The sequence below is a fragment of the Microcebus murinus genome, chromosome 7 (assembly GCF_040939455.1).
Source record: "Microcebus murinus isolate Inina chromosome 7, M.murinus_Inina_mat1.0, whole genome shotgun sequence".
In the NCBI taxonomy this organism is placed as follows: domain Eukaryota; kingdom Metazoa; phylum Chordata; class Mammalia; order Primates; family Cheirogaleidae; genus Microcebus; species Microcebus murinus.
The window spans coordinates 87,223,186-87,243,226 of record NC_134110.1 but is presented as its reverse complement, the minus strand read 5'-3'; the positions used below and the strand labels follow the sequence as shown (position 1 = coordinate 87,243,226).

Here is a 20,041-nt window from a genome sequence, read left to right as displayed (position 1 = left end):
GGCACACGCCAGTAGTCCCAGCTACTGGGGAGGTTGATGCAGAAGGATCACTTGAGCCCAGGAGTTTGAGGTTGCAGTGGGCTATGATGACACCACTGCACCTAGCCCGGGTAACAGAGAGAGACGTTGTCTCCAAAAAAAAAGTAAAGAAATAACAGGTGATGACCAGAAATAGTACAATCGGGGGCCAAGATAAACAGTAGAGAATCTGAGTCCTTAGTTTCCACGCTGTCCTCACACCCTGAGAGCTAGCGATCTCCATGAAGCTTCATGTGGGAGTAGAACGTTTTTTGATCTGGGAAGGCTTTCCCACAGATGCCACAAGAGCCGCCCTCATCCTCCTTGTGTGAACGCCGGACGTGGCTGTCGTGGGCAGCGTGGGAGGCAAAAGATTTACCGCAGTGCTTGCACTTGAAGGGCTTCTCCCCGGAGTGCTGCCTGATGTGTGTGCGGAGTATGCTGGAGGCGGTGAATTTCTGCAAAGGACAGAGGCACAAGAAAAGCCAACTTCGTGAGCTGGTCACTGAATTAGACAAAGGGGTCAATTTCCTTGTTATTGGTACTTATAGATGAACCCTGGCTTTGAAGGCTATGGAGCACTCACGGTGGTCAGCAGTGGCCTTACTCAGAGGGGACTTGGCTGACTTGCCCTTCTGGCCGGTTGTGAGTTGCACTGTGACATCGGAGCAGCGGTTCTCCAGTGACTAACGTCACCTGGATGTCTAGTTAAAAATGCAAATTACCAGCCCTGCCCCAGAGAGTGCGACCCAATTAATCTGACATGAAACTCAGGAGACTGCATTTAAACAAGCCATTCTAATGCAGGTGGTCCCAGGACCCCACTTTAAGACAAACTACCTTAAAAGAAGAAGCCAGTACTGTCCAACGTCTTTGCATTTAAGTCAATACCTTACTGGTTTTCTCCTTCTTTTTTACACTTGTATGTTTACATAGTCTCCCTCAATGGTACATCTCACAATCCCACAGGACAACATCACAACCAGGATATTGGCACTGCCATAGTCAAGATACAGAATATTTTCCTTCCAAGAATCCTTCATATTGCCCTTTCGTAGCCATGCCGAGTTCCCTTTCCAATTCTTTCTGAAGCTGAGCCCATTACTAATTTGTTCTCCAAATGTGTAAGTTTAGCATTTCAAGGATGTTATATAAACAGAATCATACAGTATGTAACCTAAGACTTACTTTTTTTTTAGACAGTCTCACTCTGTTGCCAGGGCTAGAGTGAGTGCCGTGGCATCAGCTTAGCCCACAGCAACCTCAAACTCCTGAGCTCAAGCAATCCTCCTGCCTCAGCCTCTCGAGTAGCTGGGACTATAGGCACAAACCACTATCTTGCTCAGGGTGGTTTCAAACTCTTGACCTTGAGCAATCCTCCCGCCTCGGCCTCCTAGGGCGCTAGGATTACAGGCATGAGCCACCATGCCTGGCCTAGGATTTGCTTTTTTTTTTTTTTGAGACAGAGTTTCGCTTTGTTGCCCAGGCTAGAGGGAGTGCCCTGGCGTCAGCCTAGCTCACAGCAACCTCAAACTCCTGGGCTCAAGCAATCCTCCTGGCTCAGCCTCCCAAGTAGCTGGGACTACAGGGATGCGCCACCATGCCCGGCTAATTTTTTCTATATATATTAGTTGGCCAATTAATTTCTTTCTATTTATAGTAGAGATGGGGTCTCGCTCTTGCTCAGGCTGGTTTCGAACTCCTGACCTCGAGCAATCCACCCGCCTCGGCCTCCCAGAGAGCTAGGATTACAGGCATGAGCCACCGCGCCCGGCCGGATTTGCTTTTTAAAGCATTATAATTCTCTGGAGATTCATCCAGGTTGTTGTGTTTATCAACCTTTCATTCCTTTTTTTGTTGCCCAGTAGCTTTCAGCAGCAAATGGATGCATAACAGACCGTTTCATTCACCTGCTGAAGGACATCTGGGTCGTTCCCAGTTCTTGGCTATTATGAATGAAGCTGCTATAGACATTTGTGTGCAGGTTTTCATGTGAACGTATGAGACTTCACATCCCTGAGATAAATGCCCAGGAAGGCAATGGCAGGGGCGTTTGGTAGTTAAGAAATTTAATGTTTAAAGAAACTACTAAATTGTTTTCCCTAGTGGCTGTAACATTTCAGATTTCCGAGTCCTTTACTGTTTTTACATTTCTTTTCTAGGCCATTTCTTCTCTTTCTCTTACTTAGAACCTTTCCCCTCATTCACTTCAATACTATTTTCTGACCTTTGTCACTTTGAGGTAGTATATTAGAGATAAGGAAATAACTTCCTTCCTGGGGCCCACTGAAAATCACCAGGTTAAACTGGAGGGCAGCACTCGACAATGGGGTGTCTGGAGGCACCCCCTCATGTAGTAGCAGCACCTTTCAGATAGGCACATGGTGAGTCGGGTCACTGCTCTGTAAGGAAGGCCACCCCGACACGGCCAGTCTCCCAGTAGTGTAACTGGAATCCAGTATGCCAGCCATAATGCCAAATCACCAATTTATGTGATTTAGTTCAGGGAATCCACCATTCTCAGATTAGATAGAAGTGCAAAGTGAGGATTGGATTTAGAGCTCCAGAAATAGGATGGTTTGTCTTTGCTCTGGAAATTCCATGGGAGAGCATGTACTCTGTCAGGACAGACTGCTTTTTCATACAAATCTATGGTGCTCTCCTTTGGTTCGTGCTCTAAGTTCATGTAGTTTAGTTATGTCTCAGCCCTGTTTTTCTATGTCGATTATTTTCATTCTATCAACATATACTTTTTTAGAAACATGGTCTATCACCCCCAGTGCTGTCCAACAGGACTTTCTGCAATGATGGAAGCTTTCTGTATCTGTGCTGTCCAATTTAGGGGTCACTAGCCATGTGTAACCACTGAGCTTTTAAAATGTGGCAAGTGCAACTTAGGAACTGAATTTTCAGTTTTATTTCATTTTTATCAATTCAAACAGCCACATAAAGTTAATGGTCAATCATGCTTTGGAGAGCATATGGTATGTCACCAAAATAGGACATGAAGTATTTTGGTATAATAATTCTACAGTACAGACAGACTATTGTCTCTATTATAACACCCCTAACCATGCATTAATATTTGTCTCTCCATTTTTAATTATATTCTGTATTAACATAGATTAGATGCCACTTCCTCGGTATCCCTCTAGAAGTCTAGAGATCAACAGCACACTCCCAATTTAAGTCTTCACAGATTAAAGTAGTAATAATAGTAGCTAACATTTCAGTAGTACTTACGTCATGCCAACTTGGCAACAGGAGGTCATATGTGATGGTGTTGAGCAAACTTGAGCATATTTGGGGGTGGAAATGAGGATTGGGCTGATATTTGACTAACATATACCAAGAACTCATTATAATGCTTCAAGTTCATACCCATGGATACCCAAGCAGAGCTCAAGAAAGATCACTTAAAAGGAGGTTCCATTTACCTTGGTACAATACACACACTGGTACGGTCTGTCTCCAGAGTGGACTCTCATGTGCTTGTTCAAACTTGAAGACTGGGAGAAACATTTCCCACATGTAGAACACTAAGGTGAAAAACAAAAATATAGTTGAAATCATGTCTTCCCCTAACAAGTCCATTTCAACATTACATTGACCCGGGGGTGAGAGAACTCTTATATTTATTTTGGATATGTCTGTAGCTGTCAGATCACCCTCCCCAGGCTGAGGGTCTGCCTAAGATAGTAGGTTTCTTCAGATCTGAAGTGTGGGAACTGAACAGGAGTGTGGTCATGTGTGGTCTCAATCAGTCCCGCTCTGTCAACAAGTGGCTGGGTGACCCCAGCAATCAGTTAAAGTTGGAGTCTTTGTTCTCCGGTCTTCCTTGTGGGCAAAATACCTGCTCTGTCTTCCTCACAGGGGAGTAAATTCCAAGTACTGTGCAATTTACTTAACAAGTACTTATGGGCCGGGGGAGGTGGCTCACACCTGTAATCCTAGCACTCTGAGAGGCCGAGGCGGGAGGATTGCTCGAGGTCAGGAATTCAAAACCAGCCTGAGCAAGATCGGGAGACCCCGTCTCTATTATAAAATAGAAAGAAATTAATTGGCCAACTAATAAATATAGAAAAAATTAGCCGGGCATGGTAGTGCATGCCTGTAGTCCCAGCTACTCGGGAGGCTGAGGCAGGAGGATTGCTTGAGCTCAGGAGTGTGAGGTTGCTGTGAGCTAGGCTGACGCCACGGCACTCACTCTAGCCTGGGCAACAAAGCGAGACTCTGTCTCAAAAAACAAACAAAAAACCAAGTACTTAGGGAGTGTACCTACTGTGCGCTCCACACTCTGCTAGAAACCAGGAGCTGAAAACCCAGTGGGGATGGTGATGACTATGCATACCAAAATGGTGCTACAGAGTGGCAGGCAACTGTCCCTACAAGAAAAGGTAAAATGTGGGGTGGTCCAGGGGGATCACGTGGTAGCTGTGGACAATTCCTGTCATTTCTCTGTCTGTAGTCTTTCTCGGGCATTCCACACCACGTGAAGGAAGCTACTAGAGCGACACAACCACCGAGAGGTTGCCAGGGACAAAACAGAAAGCTTTTGGTTTTGACATCATTTTTAAATAAATTACATTCACTAAAAAGGGAAAACAACTTTTCTCTGAGAAAGGTTTTCATGCTTCCATGCCCTACGCCCCAGGTGTGCTTGTGGGCAGAGGAGAGAGCAGGTCTTTGGTGGGATTTGGGGTGGATCTCAAGTCTTCTCTAATTTTTCTATATGCCTGAAGTTTTAATAATGAGCATCTATTATCTTTACCAAAACAAACAAACAAAAAATCACAAGAGTTAATATCAATTAACTCTGATCAAGTAAAGATCAATTATAAAAAGGATAGAAATTAGAAAAAGAAACTGTTCTTGGAAATTAAAAACAAAACAAGAACAAAAAAAAAAGCAGGGGTGGGATAAGAAAATTCCTTTGAGCTTAGGATTTGCACTTCCAGATTGAGAGTCCACTGAGTACAAATAGCAGGGGGTGGTGGGGAGGGAAATGACACCCAATTTGACACTTTGATAAAGAACAATTTCCACAAAGAAGAATACGAGTTATTTACAAATTTTGACCTAACAATCTATATATACCTAGTAAAGTTCTCAATGAAGTATGCAAGTAAAATAGGCCCAGATAAAGAAGGATTCGGAAAAATTTTCACCACGTACTCTTTTTTTTTTGAGACAGAGTCTCACTTTGTTGCCTAGGCATGCCACGGCACTCACTCTAGCCTGAGCAACAAAGTGAGACTCTGTCTCAAACAAAAAAAAGAATTTTATCAAGTAAAAACATAAAAATCATTCTTCACTTTCAGTCACATTCCTAGAGCTACAGTTAACAGTTTAATATGTTTCATTTCAAATGTTTTTTTCACTTATTTTTTTTTTTGAGACAGAGTCTCGCTTTGTTGTCCAGGCTAGATGGAGTGAGTGCTGTGGTGTCAGCCTAGCTCACAGCAACCTCAAACTCCTGGGCTCAAGCAATCCTCCTGCCTCAGCCTCCCAAGTAGCTGGGACTACAGGCATGTGCCACCATGCCCTGCTAATTTTTTATATATATATATGTTTAGTTGGTCAATTAATTTCTTTCTATTTTTAGTAGAGACGGGGTCTCACTCAGGCTGGTTTCGAACTCCTAATATCGAGCAATCCGCCTGCCTCGGCCTCCCAGAGTGCTAGGATTACAGGCGTGAGCCACCACGCCCGGTCTGTTTTTTCGCTTATAGTAAAACATTATACACAGCATACAAAAGCCATTCTCCAACATGGGCCTCCCAAAGAGCTGAGAGCCACCGTGTCTGGCCAATAAGCCATAATTTATATAATCAGTTCTGTGTTGATGAACCTGCAGTCTCCAACTTTTCACTATCAGAATGTTGGATAGTTTAATTTTTTACTTTTGTCAGTCTAATGGGCATGAAATAATTACTCTTATTATTATAAAATCCTTTGAGAATTACACAAATAATACACGATAATTATAAAAGCATTCAAACTTTACATGTACATAATACAGTGATTGCGATTTTTCTAAAAGGTTGGGAAGGGTGAGATAAAAGATAATTTCATGACAATTACTCTCAGTTTTCAAATGAGGAGAACAGGGCTAGAGTCAAGCAAGAATTCCTCTGTGCCTAGGTCTCCTCTCTCTCTCTCTCTCTCTCTTTCTTTCCTTCCTTTTAAAGGGCTGGAGAGTGCCGGAGGATCCCAAACTGCTCTTCCTCTGCACAGAGGTTGGCTAGAACACTGTTGAAGAAACCACTGAGCTCAAGGGTATTTTGTGCTTTTTTGCACCAAGCCTGGCAGAGTGACCAGGTGTCTGAAACAGCAGAAGATGGCTCCCTGATGTCCTCATTGCCTTTCTTCCTTACAAAATTCCTGGCCTGCCATAGAGGCCTTCCATTCTTTGGCCCATGCCCGAATAAGGTGCAGTTACCCAAGGTCACATGCAGGCTCTCTCCTACCTGGAACGGCATCCAACTCTGCCTCCAGTTATGACTCAGATGCCCCATTTGTGCTTCTACACTCAGCTTCAGACTACCTCCTCTACGCACCTTTCTTAACCCAAACGACCAGGTGGCAGGGACACTCCTTCCTCCATGTTCCTCCTCTGCCTGGTACATCCGTCCTAACACATGTGTCGCTACAGCTATTCATGCCCGCCTCTCCCATAACACTGTCACCTCCTTCACGGAGGTGGTCCTGTCTAGCATCACGTCCATGCAGCTGGCACCTAGAGTCCCTCAGCGTGTGCTCAGGAGTTTGGAGCCAGAGCGTGAGCGTGTTCTCGGCCCTCCTCGTGCTTACCTTGTGAGGCCTGTGCTTCTCGTGGACGTGAAGGATGTGGATCCGGAGCCGGTCCCGCTTCTCAAAGGATCGTTTGCAGAGGGAACAGGGAAACTTCCTGTCACCCTTGTCCACACAGGGCGTATACTTGAGGTGCTTGTCTCTGTAGTCTCTGTAGGCAAACAGTCTCCCACATCTTTCGCACCAAAAGTTTTCTGCAGACTCTGTGGAACACAGCGGCCTTTTCGGTTATTTCCAACCTTTTTACTTCCTCCAAGAGGATTTTAAAAAAAACCTTTATTACAGAAAAATTTAAACATATACCAAAGTGAAAATAATAGTGTGTAATAAATCCTCCTGTGCTCGACACCAAGCTTTGATGGTGACCAACGTAGCCAATTTAGTTTTTATTTATATCCCCTCTCGCCATAATGGATTATTTTAACACTAATTCATCATTTGATTCATAAATACCTCAAACTGTAATTTTTTTTATTTATTTTTTTATTTTTTTTTACTTTTGCATTTACATTAGAAAGTTGAAAAACTGTAATTTTTAGAAGATAACATCTTTTTAGCCGGGCGCGGTGGCTCACGCCTTAATCCTAGCACTCTGGGAGGCCGAGGCGGGCGGATTGCTCGAGGTCAGGAGTTTGAAACCAGCCTGAGCAAGAGCGAGACCCCGTCTCTACTATAAAGAGAAAGAAATTAATTGCCCAAGTAATATATATAGAAAAAATTAGCCGGGCGTGGTGGCGCATGCCTGTAGTCCCAGCTACTCGGGAGGCTGAGGCAGGAGGATTGCTTGAGCCCAGGAGTTTGAGGTTGCTGTGAGCTAGGCTGACCCCACGGCACTCACTCTAGCCTGGGCAACAAAGCGAGACTCTGTCTCAAAAAAAAAAAAAAAAGATAACATCTTTTTAAAAAGCATAATGCCATTGTTATATCTAAACAATTAACTATTATTCCTTAATAGAAATATTTAATACGTATATACATACTATATGTATATATATGTATTTAATTACTTTATGGTCACTTAGTTCAAATTGGGGTTCAAATCTACATGTGGTACATTGTTGTTACATCTGTTAAATATCTTAACCCATAGGCTCTTCTTCCCTTGTTTCCTGAAATGTATTTGTTGAAGAAACCTTCTCTCAGCCCAATTTAAGAGCAGTTCAATCCTATAGTTCCATTTTTTTTTTTTTTTTTGAGACAGAGTCTCACTATGTTGCCCCCAGCTGAGTGCCATGGCGTCAGCCTAGCTCACAGCAACCTCAAACTCCTGGGCTCAAGCTATCCTTCTGCCTCAGCCTCCGGAGTAGCTGGGACTATAGGCATGCGCTACCATGCCTGGCTAAATTTTTTCTATATATATTAGGTGGCCAATTAATTTCTTTCTACTTATAGTAGAGACAGGGTCTTGCTCTTGCTCGGGCTGGTTTCGAACTCCTGACCTCAAGCAATCCGCCCGCCTCAGCCTCCCAGAGTGCTAGGATTAAGGCGTGAGCCACCACGCCCGGCTCTCTCTCTCTCTTTTTCTTTTTTTTTGACAAGAGTCTTACTCTGTTGCCCTGGCTAGAGTGCCGTAGTATCAGCCTCACTCACAGCAACCTCAAACTCTGGAGTAGCTGGGACTACAGGCATGTGCCACCCACCGCCTGGCTAACTTTTTCTATGTTTTTAGTTGGCTGATTAATTTCATTCTATTTTTAGAATGAAATTTCATTCTATTTTCTTTCTATTTATAGTAGAGACAGGGTCTCGCTCTTGCTCAGGCTGGTCTCGAACTTCTGACCTTGAGCGATCCTCCCGCCTCAGCTTCCCAAAGTGAAGCCACCGCGCCCAGCCCAACCCTATAGTTCTTGACCACATTCCTGCCTGGCACTGTTACAAGGCTAATACACTGAGGCACAGGGAGGCACATCTACTTTCCTTTATGCCTTTAAAATTAGTCTGAGTTACAAGTTCAAAGCAGTCACCAGGACAGCCCCCACCACCCCCTCAGCCAACTTTCTAGGCTTCCCAGTGCTGGTCTACCTGCCCCAGTTACAAAGCTCCAGGCACCCTCTTAGTTTTATAGTTTACTGCTCTAAACTTTTGAGAAAGATTCCAGAGCTAGAATCTTCATGCACAGAGTGAAAACATTTGACTTCCCTAATGCACAGGGTTACTGTGATGACTAATCTAACACTGAGTGTTACCAATGTGAGTGACACCATCACTGAGTGATGGGCAAGACTGAGAAAGGTAAATCTACTGTGGTCAATGGAGGAGGGAGGAGGAGACAGGTTAGAGAGGGTGCAGCTAGACTCTAGCAAAGGAGGTCCCAGGTCCAGGGGTGTCTATGTGTTGGGGGAAGGAGGGATAAGAGATGCCACCTACAAAAGCATCCCTGCTGAGGACACTCAGGATTCCAGGAGATAAAGAAGCTTTGACTATGAATGCACCACTGAGATCTCATTGTTTGCCCCCAGGGAGGGAGGGAGAAGAGCCAGGAGCGAGTCCATGCAGGAGTCTGTAGATGGAAATCTTTTTAGCACCAGGACAGCAGGGAAGCTGTCCATCAGGGGCTTTGTTAGTTGACAACTACATCCCAGGCACGTTTAACAGGTGGCTAAGGAAATAAACCATTCATTAAGTAAATAACCAGGAAGGCAACTGCCAACCCCAGCCTGGCCCAGGCCAGGCTAAGTCTATCACTTTCATTGAGGTGCTAATACTCTCAGAATCCCCGTGCAGACACAGTTTTTGCACAGAGCTAGCATTTTCATTGGTCAGAAATACCTGGCCTTTCTGCTTCCTGGGCTGGGAAGAGAAGACCTGAGATTTTACAAATCAAAGCACTAAAGTACACCAAAATTCAGAATAAGGGCTCAATAGTGAGCTTGCATAAGAACAGCGGCTTAGACAGAAATGAAAGTGACATTACTAATTAGGGTTCAGCTGTCTACATTTTCTGCTCAGGTCTTTGGAAATTTATCTTAATCTAATCTTATCTGGTTCCCTATCCTTCTTCCCCTCCCCCACAATCTCTTCACACCTCCACAAGCCAACACACACACACACAGGCATGCTAGCATATTCAAACAACCCACTCACATCAGACCCTTCCCTCTTCACTTAAGACCTTAAGGTTTTTGAGACAAAAAATCATTTCTTTTGAGAGGGGAGAGAACTTTTTGATTTTCTTTCTGTTCGTCATATCCAAACCATTTATGTTAAAAAAAAAACAAAAGAAATTCATCCATAATTCTTCCCAACAAAATAAGTTGTTTGTAAGTTCCTGTCTACATGTTGTCCAACATTCGTGTCATCTTAACAATACTGTAAGTGTCAAATATCACTTGGTTCAGAATTGGAGCACAGCAAACTGCATACTGGGGTTTTTCCTGTTGCTTGTTATGGCTGTAATCTCCGACAGCTGCATACTACGCCCTGCTGATAATATACAGGTTGACCATCCCTTATCCAGAAGTCTTGGGACCAAAAGTGTTTCAGATTTTTTTCCAATTTGGGGATATTTCATGTACGTAGTGAGATATCTTGGGGGTGGGATCCAAGTCTAAACACAAAATTTATTTATGATTCATACATACCTTATACACATGGCCTGAAGGTAGTAATTTTATTCACTATTTTAAATAATTTTTCACATGAAAAAAAGTTTGTGTTAAGTAAGTACTTAGGTATTTTTGACTTGTGGTGTCAGGTTGGTGCTCATAAAGTTTCACATTTTAGAACATTTCGGATTAGGGATACTGAACCTGTAGCATCGTTTTCTTAATAGTTATTCTAATATTGCGCTATTTGGGTTGTTTGTGATTTTTCACTAATATGAGAGGTGCTATAGTAAAAATCCTTGTGGACAAAGCTTTTTCCTTTTGGACTATTTCTCAGTGATAGATTTCCCGAAGAGTATTACTGAGACGTTGGAGGTTATGAGTATTTTAACAATCTGATACATAATGTTAAATAATTTCTCAAAAGGACGACGATTACATTTTGTGAGTTATAAAGCATGTATTTTTCGCAAATACATTTTTCACTTTTATTTCAAAAGGAGTTGGTACATTTTGGCAAGTGACCAAAAAAGACTTAAATTTGGCTTGGTGCCTAGTAACCCCAACCAAGCTCCAGACCACGGATAATCCCACCACCTCACCCCCATTCCCACCTTCACCTACATCCCCCCACTCCTACGCCATCCACACTTCCAGGGAGTAGGAAGATTGTTCACAAGATCCCTAAGGATTCATACCCACCTTAAAGCCTGAGAATGAGAGTTTAGCTCAACACTTCTCAAACTTGCCCGAGACCCACAGTAAGCAATACATGTTATACTTGACACCCACATACACATATGTACTTATTTGAAACAAAAACTTCACAGAACAATGCTTACTCTTACGTAAATGAGTCCCATCAATATTTGCCATTCTACTTTATTCTAATTCTCTCTTTTCTTTTTTAATTTTGTTTTGAGACAGAATCTCGCTTTGTTGCCCAGGCTAGAGTGAGTGCCCTGGCGTCAGCCCAGCTCACAGCAACCTCACACTCCTGGGCTCAAGCAATCCTCCTGCCTCAGCCTCCCAAGTAGTTGGGACTACAGGCATGTGCCACCATGCCCGGCTAATTTTTTTTCCTATATGTATTAGTTGGCCTATTAATTTCTTTCTATTTATAGTAGAGACTGGGTCTTGCTCTTGCTCAGGCTGGTTTTGAACTCCTGACCTTGAGCAATCCGCCCGCCTCGGCCTCTCAGAGTGCTAGAATTACAGGCATGAGCCACCTCGCCTGGCCTCTCTCTTTTCTTTAATGCTGGTCTCGACCACTAAATTGACTTGCCACCCCATTACCACATTGCAACCGTGCAACCCACCATTTGCAAAACACTGCTGTAGCGCTTTGGCTTCATTAGCTATGTTAGCCTGGGCAGAGATAAATCAGAAACTGCTTCACCTACAGCAGAAGTTACATCCATTTATTTCACTTTTCTTTTATTCTTGGGGAGGGGTGAAGGGGAAGAAGAAAAGGTGTCTTTGTGAATAGAGGCAGCTTCGGAAAGATGAGGACACTTTCCTTCATCTGGGCAATGCCCCCGTGGTTAGAGACACACTCTGCTTAGTCCCCTGCATCGGTGTTTGGGAGGGAGGAGCGCCACACGGAGGGTGCTTGCGTGGGAAAGAGCCCAGTCCTTCTATGAGAGGATGCCCTCGCTGGGCAAGGCACAGGTGGACACTCACCTACGGAGGACCCAGATGGCTGCTTCCCGGGCTCTGTGACTTGAAGGTTCATGGGAATACCCAGAAACTCCTCATAGCAGTCTCCATACCACACAAGGAGCTCTTGGTTCTGGTGGATCTCTTTGCAGCTCTCATAAAATATACGCCCTTGGCACTGCACAGCAACTAGGTTCTGCTCACTGGGGAAGCGGGCGCAGTTGACATAGGCCATCCAATTCCCTGTACTTCCTTTTCCGTCTATAAAGTGGCTCAATTGACCATCTTCAAAGATCTAAATGAAATAAGACATGAAGTTTGCATTGTACTTTTCTTTTGGCTAACCTATACTTTTATTAAAATGTATAACCCAAATCTCACACTCGAGTCCACCAAATACATTTCCACATTGTTACAAGTAGCATATAAATCTACGTAAGCCTATGTAGATTTTCTAGCTTAAAGACATCTCTGTAGATGATGTGACATATTCATATTTCTAAAGATTCTTACTTTTTATCATTTTCTTGATTCACAAATTTCTCTAGTGAGCATGTTAATTTCATAAGCAGAGGTTTAGAAAAATAAAGAGGTTATATTTAATTCCACAATTTAAAGACAACCAATTAGTTTTATATTTTATCCCTGCTAAGTTTTGAAGCACATTGATAGATCCATAATTTATTTCTTTTATATATATATATATTTAAAGACTTTTACTTCTTTTTTTTTCTTTATTTTTGAACACCTGATGTCAGACATAATTTATTTCTTTTTATGCTGCTGATAATTTCACTGTCTCCAGTGTTCAGTTATGATAAACAACCTCGGGATTAGCATCTTTCACATAGCCTGGATTTCAGATTCTTTCCCTAAACTATATTCCTAGAAGTAGAAATTCAGGGTCAAGGGATTTTGGATATTTTCAGGTATCTGATACATTCTGACTAATAGTTTTCTCCTGCTTGTAATAAACTGCAGTCCCACCAGCATGTGCCTGTACACTATCACTAGAACTTGAGTATCAGTTTTTAGAATCCTTGACTAGCTTTACAGGTGAATAATACTGAATTTTAAAGTTTGTTTATTTTAATTCCCTTTAGCATACTTTCAGATCCTATGATATTTAAAGCATTTGGTTTTATCTGTAAGTGTAACACAATGTATTAATTATTATTATTATTTTTTGAGACAGAGTCTTGATTTGTTGCCCAGGCTAGAGTGAGTGCTGTGGCGTCAGCCTAGCTCACAGCAACCTCACACTCCTGGACTCAAGCGATCCTCCTGCCTCAGCCTCCCAAGTAGCTGGGACTACAGGCATGCACCACCATGCCCAGCTAATTTTTTCTATGTATATTAGTTGGCCAATTAATTTCTTTCTATTTATAGTAGAGACGGGGTCTCACTCTTGCTCAGGCTGGTTTGGAACTCCTGACCTGGAGCAATCTGCCCACCTCGGCCTCCCAGAGTGCTAGGATTACAGGCGTGAGGCACCCAGCCCAGCCAACAATGTATTCATTCTCTAAATGTATATTCCATGGCTAATCTCCAGACTAAAATGACATAAGACACCACAAACATATAGAATTCATGCTATGCTTCCAGAGTGAACACCCACCGTCCCCTTCCTTTACAGGCCACGCAAACAGCAGCTATCTGCCCACGTGTCTCCTCTCCCTGACCAGGACTCTCCCAGAGCAGCAAAAGCCAAGATTTCCCCAGCCAATCTCCCTTCCCATTCTCAGCAGATCCACCAAAGCATACTTACCTCCCACATCAGAGAATTGTCTCCATAGGTCTTGACTTCACTGGTGTTGACCACTTTACCTTGAAAAGGCCCAAACCTCATTCCTTTGGCAATAAAACTACTGCAGAACACGCCAAAGTGTGGCACTTCACCAAACATGGTCTTCATGAGGCAGAGACCTAGGAGAAACCCAGGGCAGGAAAAGAGAATGAGGAAAGTGACCTTGCATTAATTCAGAGAAAGAGATCAAGCAAGGAGTCCTGCCTACCTTCTGGAAGTTGTAGGGAGTCTTTATCCACAGTGTGAGATAGAGAATTAGACCCTAGGAAAAGGCAGGGTTAAGTTTTTTTTTCATTAAAAATGTATCATGAAACGTTTTTATAAGGCATTTTCCACCTCAACTCCCTAAAGGTAACCATCATCCTGAGTTTGACATTTATCTGTTCTTTATTATTTTTCCTGCTTCTTTTTACATGAGCTTCTCATATACAATTTCATCTAAAACTAGTCTCATTTGGGACTCAGAACAACCTTTTGCAAGGATGTGTAATTAACTCTACTTAGAAAATTTAAGAAACTGGAGAATCAGAGCTAATTCTTTTTTTTTTTTTTTTGAGACAGAGTCTCGCTTTGTTGCCCAGGCTAGAGTGAGTGCCCTGGTGTCAGCCCAGCTCACAGCAACCTCAAACTCCTGGGCTCAAGCAATCCTCCTGCCTCAGCCTCCCAAGTAGCTGGGACTACAGGCATGTGCCACCATGCCCGGCTAATTTTTTCTATATATATTAGTTGGCCAATTAATTTCTTTCTATTTATAGTAGAGATGGGGTCTCGCTCTTGCTCAGGCTGGTTTCGACTCCTGACCTCGAGCAATCCACCCGCCTCGGCCTCCCAGAGTGCTAGGATTACAGACGTGAGCCCCTGCCCCCGGCCCTTAGCTAACTCTTGACTAAGGTCAAGGCAGATGGCTGTACTGGGACTCTAAGTGTGAACTGGATGAGAATGCCATTGAGATATCTTGCACATCCAGTAGAATCTGATCTCAGGTGACACGAACCATTTCTTTCCTGGTCCTCAGCTAAAACCAAGCTTAGGAGTCATGCAGTTGACCAAGCAGGCCCTCGGAAGTGAGCCTAGACTCCCCAGGCTCTGATGCAGACAGGCCACACCCTTTCCCTGACTTAGACCCACCCGGAAGTGCCTCGTCAACACTCCTGCTCCCACCTCTGCTGCCACCCAACCCAGCTCCCCGATGGTGTGGACCCCCTCCTTTACCGGAGCTGCTTGTGGGGACCAGGAGGCCGGAAATCGCATGGTGCAGGCCGGCTGGGTGCTCCAGGCTGGGCGTGACCCCGTACAGAACCAAGTGCAGGTCCTTCTCAGTGAAGTGAAAAGGACCAGGCGACTTTCCCTCTTGGTTGGAGGATCCGGGATCATCCTCAGGCCGCTGGCTGGATGAGCAAGATAATGACTGGGAGGTCGTCTTCAGCCCCTCAGGTAACCCGGACGCATCCACAGGAGCCGGCGAAATTAAGGTTTCAGATCCGCACCACTGGGCTCTGTCGCCGCGGCCACCAACGGGACCCGAATCTCCGCTGCTGGCACCCACGACCTCGTGGCTGCTGTTCATTAAGTGTGGAAACTCCCTGGGGAGCTGGGAAAACGGGTAAAAGGGCGGCTGCTTGGCGTACCAGGACACATCGTAGAGCGGTTCCCTCTGCAGGGGAGCCAGGCCGGGGTTCAGCACGGGAGGTGCCATCCGATAGGCGAAGGGGGGCATGGCAGGGGCAGCTGACACCGCGGCCTCCGGTTGCCAGAAGGGTTGGAAACCCTCTTCCTTGCTGGCTACCGTGCTTCTGTAGTGGCCATAGGTCGTGAGATGCGTGTAGTAAGCAGCCAGCAGCTGGGGGTTGCTGTCGGGCAGGTAGCACACCTTGTCCTGAGGCCCGGCCTCACCTGGCCCGGGTAGAGCCATCCCAGCCACCGCGCCGGGCCGCTCTGCGGAAAAGCAGGGACACTGTGGGGTCACGCCGGCCTCCTCCTCCTCCCCAGCCAGCCCCAGGTGGAAGGGAACTGGATAAACTTCCCAATTCCATCCCGCAAGCCCCAATCCCACAATAAAAACAAAACAAAGAAATAAAAACAAACAGAAAAAGCCCCAAACGAAAATCTGCCAGGATCCCGCCCGACTCCGAGTTCCTGGTTACTGTCGCCTTCGCCTTCCCTCCCCGAGCACACCTTGACCACGCGCGGCTGGGTGCCAACACCCGATCTCTACATTCGGCCCCCAACCCGGTTCCCGCAAAACCCCATTTCAAGCCCCCTCTCCCTCCTTCTTGGTCGGACAAAGCTCGTCTACCGGCTCTGTCGGAGCCGCCGGGCCCTCTCGACCCTCGGGCCGGGGCCAGCAGCCGAGGGCCCGGCGGTCGCAGGGCTACCAAGAAGGGCCCCCAGCAAGGAGGAAAGCGCCGAGGGCCCGAGGTCGGCCTGCGCAGCTGGAGACGCGCCCCGTGAGCCCCCGCGTGGCTCCCCGCAGCCCGCGCCCAGCTCCGAGCCCGGGTCCCACTCCGCGAGCCGTCGTGGTCCCGGCTGCCAGTAGCCGAGGGACCCGCCACCAGTCCCGCTTCCCACGCGGGCCAGTCCTGCCTCATCCCCCAAGTCCCTCGAAGCACCAGTCATCCCGCCGGGGGGTTAGGATTGTGGTCGCCTCTTGCAGGCCGGCGAGGGCGGGCCCCAGGCCAGGTGGGAGAGAAAAGCCTTGGCGGCCGGCGGCCCTCCCCCGCGTCGCCGTCGCTGCGCAGAAAGGGTGGCGTTTTAATGGATGCGCAGCAAGTTCACCCAGGCTGAGGAATGAAGCCCCCCTTCAGGGACCTCGGGTCTTGAGGACGAGATCAATGAGCCCAGTAAGGAAACCAAGCAGGGTCGTGACTCAGAAATTAAAGAACACGGGGTCAGGAGAAGAGGTCAGCCACGACGTGGGCATCTGCCAGTCTCCTCTCGAGCCTCCAAATGCGCCCTGCTCCTGGCCTTCTCCGACCCCACGAATCTGCAACCTGGGTTTGAGAGCCACTTACGGAGTAAAAGCCCCAAGAAGGCAAAATAACCACCCAAAACGAACTGCGCCAACGCGAGCTGCCCGCGCTTCCCGCCACCCTGGAAGAAGACGGGCCCGGGGCCTGGGCGCGCTCCCCGCCTGGCACTTACCTTCAGGCACCCACGCCAGCGCGCTGCGGCCGAACCCGCGCCTCCAGGACCCTGCGGGGCCACGCGGGCTCGGGACTCGTAGGCTTCGGTTGGGCCCCGAGGGCTGAGCCGGGTTTAAGAGGGCGGGCGGGGCCGCAGGGCACCCGGAGCGCGAGGGTGGGGAAGGGACCCGTCCCACCGAGGTCCCCTGGTCCGTCTTCTCCCCGCCCACCGCAGCCATTGGCCGACGCTCGACTCGCCCCCAGTCCCCTGGGGTCGCGCACTTAACTCATCAGTTCTCCAGACCCTCCCGGGCCCTCGATGCGGAGCGCTCGCTGCCGGCTTGCCAGGGCGGGCGCCGCCGCCGCTCCAGGCTTGCGGAGCCCGGGAGCGCAGGGCTGGGCACGTGTGCTAGCTAGGGTCCCCAGACCAGCCCCTCCACGCGCGCCCTCCCTGAACAGGGGCCCGCACGGCCGGGACCCGCGTCCGGAGGTCGAGCTCCTGCCTCTCGGCTTCCCTTTCGGCTTCCAGGAGCCGAGCTTGCCCGAGGGCGGCGTCACACCCGCCCTGGGACCAGGTGGGCGTTTGTCCCTGACACCTGGTGAGGAGCCGGGTGCCGCCCTGAGGCTCGGAAGCGGCGCCCCGCGGTCCCGGGTGCATCTGGGCGCCGTGGGCCCGACGCCTCCGAGGTTTCGGGTGGGAGTTCTGCCCTCTCAGGGGCTTTTCCTCCTTACATGGGTCTCGGCCTCCGAGGACCGGCCTCCTGCGCCGCCACCAGCTGTCACTTCCCGGGGGAAGGTTGGAGACCTTGGGCACGCGGCCCTCGGAAAGCCGAGGTCCAGACCCTTACCGGAAGCTCAAAGACCGCATTTTTATTCTCTGGATGGGCCATTGAGGGAGAGGAAGGAGCGCTCAGTCCCATTCACATTCACAGAGCAGCGCCGAGGGTGGGGAAGCCGTGTTCTGCGGCCGAAGGTGGCGAGCGGCGAGCTCGGGGCGCGGCCGCGGGGTAGAGGAAGAGGCGCAGAGCCGCACGCCCGGCCCGCCGGGGCTCGGTGGAGACAGGGCGGGAGCGGACCTCCGCCGGCTGCGAGATGCCGCCTACGTTCCCGAAGCTGGCAGGGGAGGGAGGCTGGCGGCCGAGCGCGCCCACGTCTGCCACCTCCCCTACCTTTCTGAGCCGTGGTGGCCGGGCGGGCGCCCCCTTCTCCGGCCCCGGGACCCGACCCTGCAGCGTTAGCCCGCCGCGGCGGGGCCGGAGGAGGGAGCTGGACTCTGAGGCTTGGGAGGGCGCGGGCGGTGGCACCCCGCCGCCTCTCTCCGCGCCCACTTGCAGCCCCGGGTCGCGCCCGGTCACCTCGCCCTCCGGCACCGCGCGCCATCGGGCGGGCCGAGCTGTCTGGGTCCAGCCCTGTCGCGCAGTCGCGAGGGGGCTCCGAGACGAGAGGTGGCACGTATTTTCTCAACCGAAATGAGCTAAGGAGCCCAGGGTTTCCTCTTCCCTTTTTGCCTTGAGATGGTGAGATCTTGGCCAACAGGTCGAAGAAGGGAGCGGTACCCGTCGAAGCCAGTCCCGAGCGCCAGGTACCTCTAGGGGAAGAATCATTTACTTGGAAAAGCAGAATAAACTCTGCTGTCGGCTTCCTTCCGGAGGCATGCTTACCCCCGGACTCCCACGACCCAATTCCATTTTCTTCCTTCCTCCCGGACCTCACCGGCAGGATTTAAAAAAGGGGCGAGCACGCACGTGTGGTCCATGGGTGTTAAGTCCGCACGAGGCCAGTTTTTTTAGCGTACTCAAGGGTTGTAGTTTTATTTTAGCAGAAGCAACATGAACCTCATCTTAGAGATTTGTTCTGCAAAGAAACCAGAGTTTCGTTTCTTGCAGAGCAAAATATATTTTAAAACATTTAAAAAAATTATAAGACTTGCTTGTTTAAGTAGCTTCAAGAAATAGGTGAAATAAAAGTGGAAGACCTTGCTCTGACCCATCCCCCCTCTAGGGAAGTAGTCCTAATTAACAGTTTGGTTCACTCTCTACTTCCATTCCTTTTTTTAAAAAAAAAATACTATATTTTTAAATTGTATCAGATTATGTAAGATTTTTTTTAAAAAAACAAAGTGGAATTATACTTAATATTTGTCTGCAACTTTCTCACTTTAATATCTACTGGTCAGCAGTTCCCTGTCAGTATATTAGGATTAACTTTATTCCTTATAATGGTTGTATGATACAGAATTTCACTTTATAAGTGAGCCTTTAGCTTATCAGCCTCCCCTTGAAAGATATTTAAATTATTGCCAGTTTTTCAACTTTGAGCAAACTTCTGGGAACACTGTTACACAGAAACATATTTGTGCCACTGTGCCTTGCAGAAAAAAATGCCGGGGTGTGAAACTGCTGGGTAACAGGCATAAACACCGAACATTTCAACAAGTACTTCAAACCATACCAGTTTATACCTCTTCCAGCAATGCGTGCAAGTGCTCTGTGTCTCCATGCCCTCGCCTAAATCCTGGATATTGCCGACTTTTTTTTTTAAAGCTGCCCATCTTTCATATGAAAAGTGAAAAGTGGTATCTTATTCTAATTTGCCGTTAGTCATTTACATAACAAAAATTTTTAACTACCTACCTATTGATGGGCCAGGCACCAAGCCAGGGACAGGAAATACAATTGTGAGTGAAGCAGCCTTGGAGCCCGTAGCAGTCTAACAAGGGAGATCTGCAAGTGTGTAAATACTTGATGAATGTGTCCCTACGAACTCTGGTGGGAAGAAGAAAGTACAGGATAAACTTGCAGTGGAAGAGAAAAGGTGCATGCCCCAACCTAGGCTAGGAGGACAGGAGGGTTCTCCTGACCTATAAAATTGGAAAAATCTGTGGAAATTAACGCAGAAAAGGGAATGAAGGCAAGCGGTATTACAAGCCAGGAGACACTGAGCCTGGGAGGAGCTTGGCTGATTCACCGAAGAACTGCAGTGGAGGAGACGCTTGTTGGAGGTTGGAGTCAGCAGTTACCAGGTCTGGCAGGGGGACATTTGTTAAGATGAAGTATCATCCTTATATCTGTACTTGC

The 20,041-nt window shown here is 47.5% G+C and overlaps 1 protein-coding gene across 1 annotated transcript; it reads right to left on the bottom strand.

Annotated features, from left to right (window-relative positions):
* Nucleotides 1–248: 248 nt before the first annotated feature.
* Nucleotides 249–15,754, bottom strand: PRDM14 (PR/SET domain 14). Its single transcript, XM_076005345.1, has 7 exons — nucleotides 15,055–15,754; nucleotides 14,051–14,104; nucleotides 13,804–13,961; nucleotides 12,060–12,330; nucleotides 6,832–7,034; nucleotides 3,456–3,557; nucleotides 249–476 (listed from the first exon to the last, which is right to left on the bottom strand). Exons 1-7 carry the CDS (start codon nucleotides 15,752–15,754, stop codon nucleotides 249–251), a joined length of 1,716 nt encoding a protein of 571 aa, XP_075861460.1.
* Nucleotides 15,755–20,041: the final 4,287 nt, after the last annotated feature.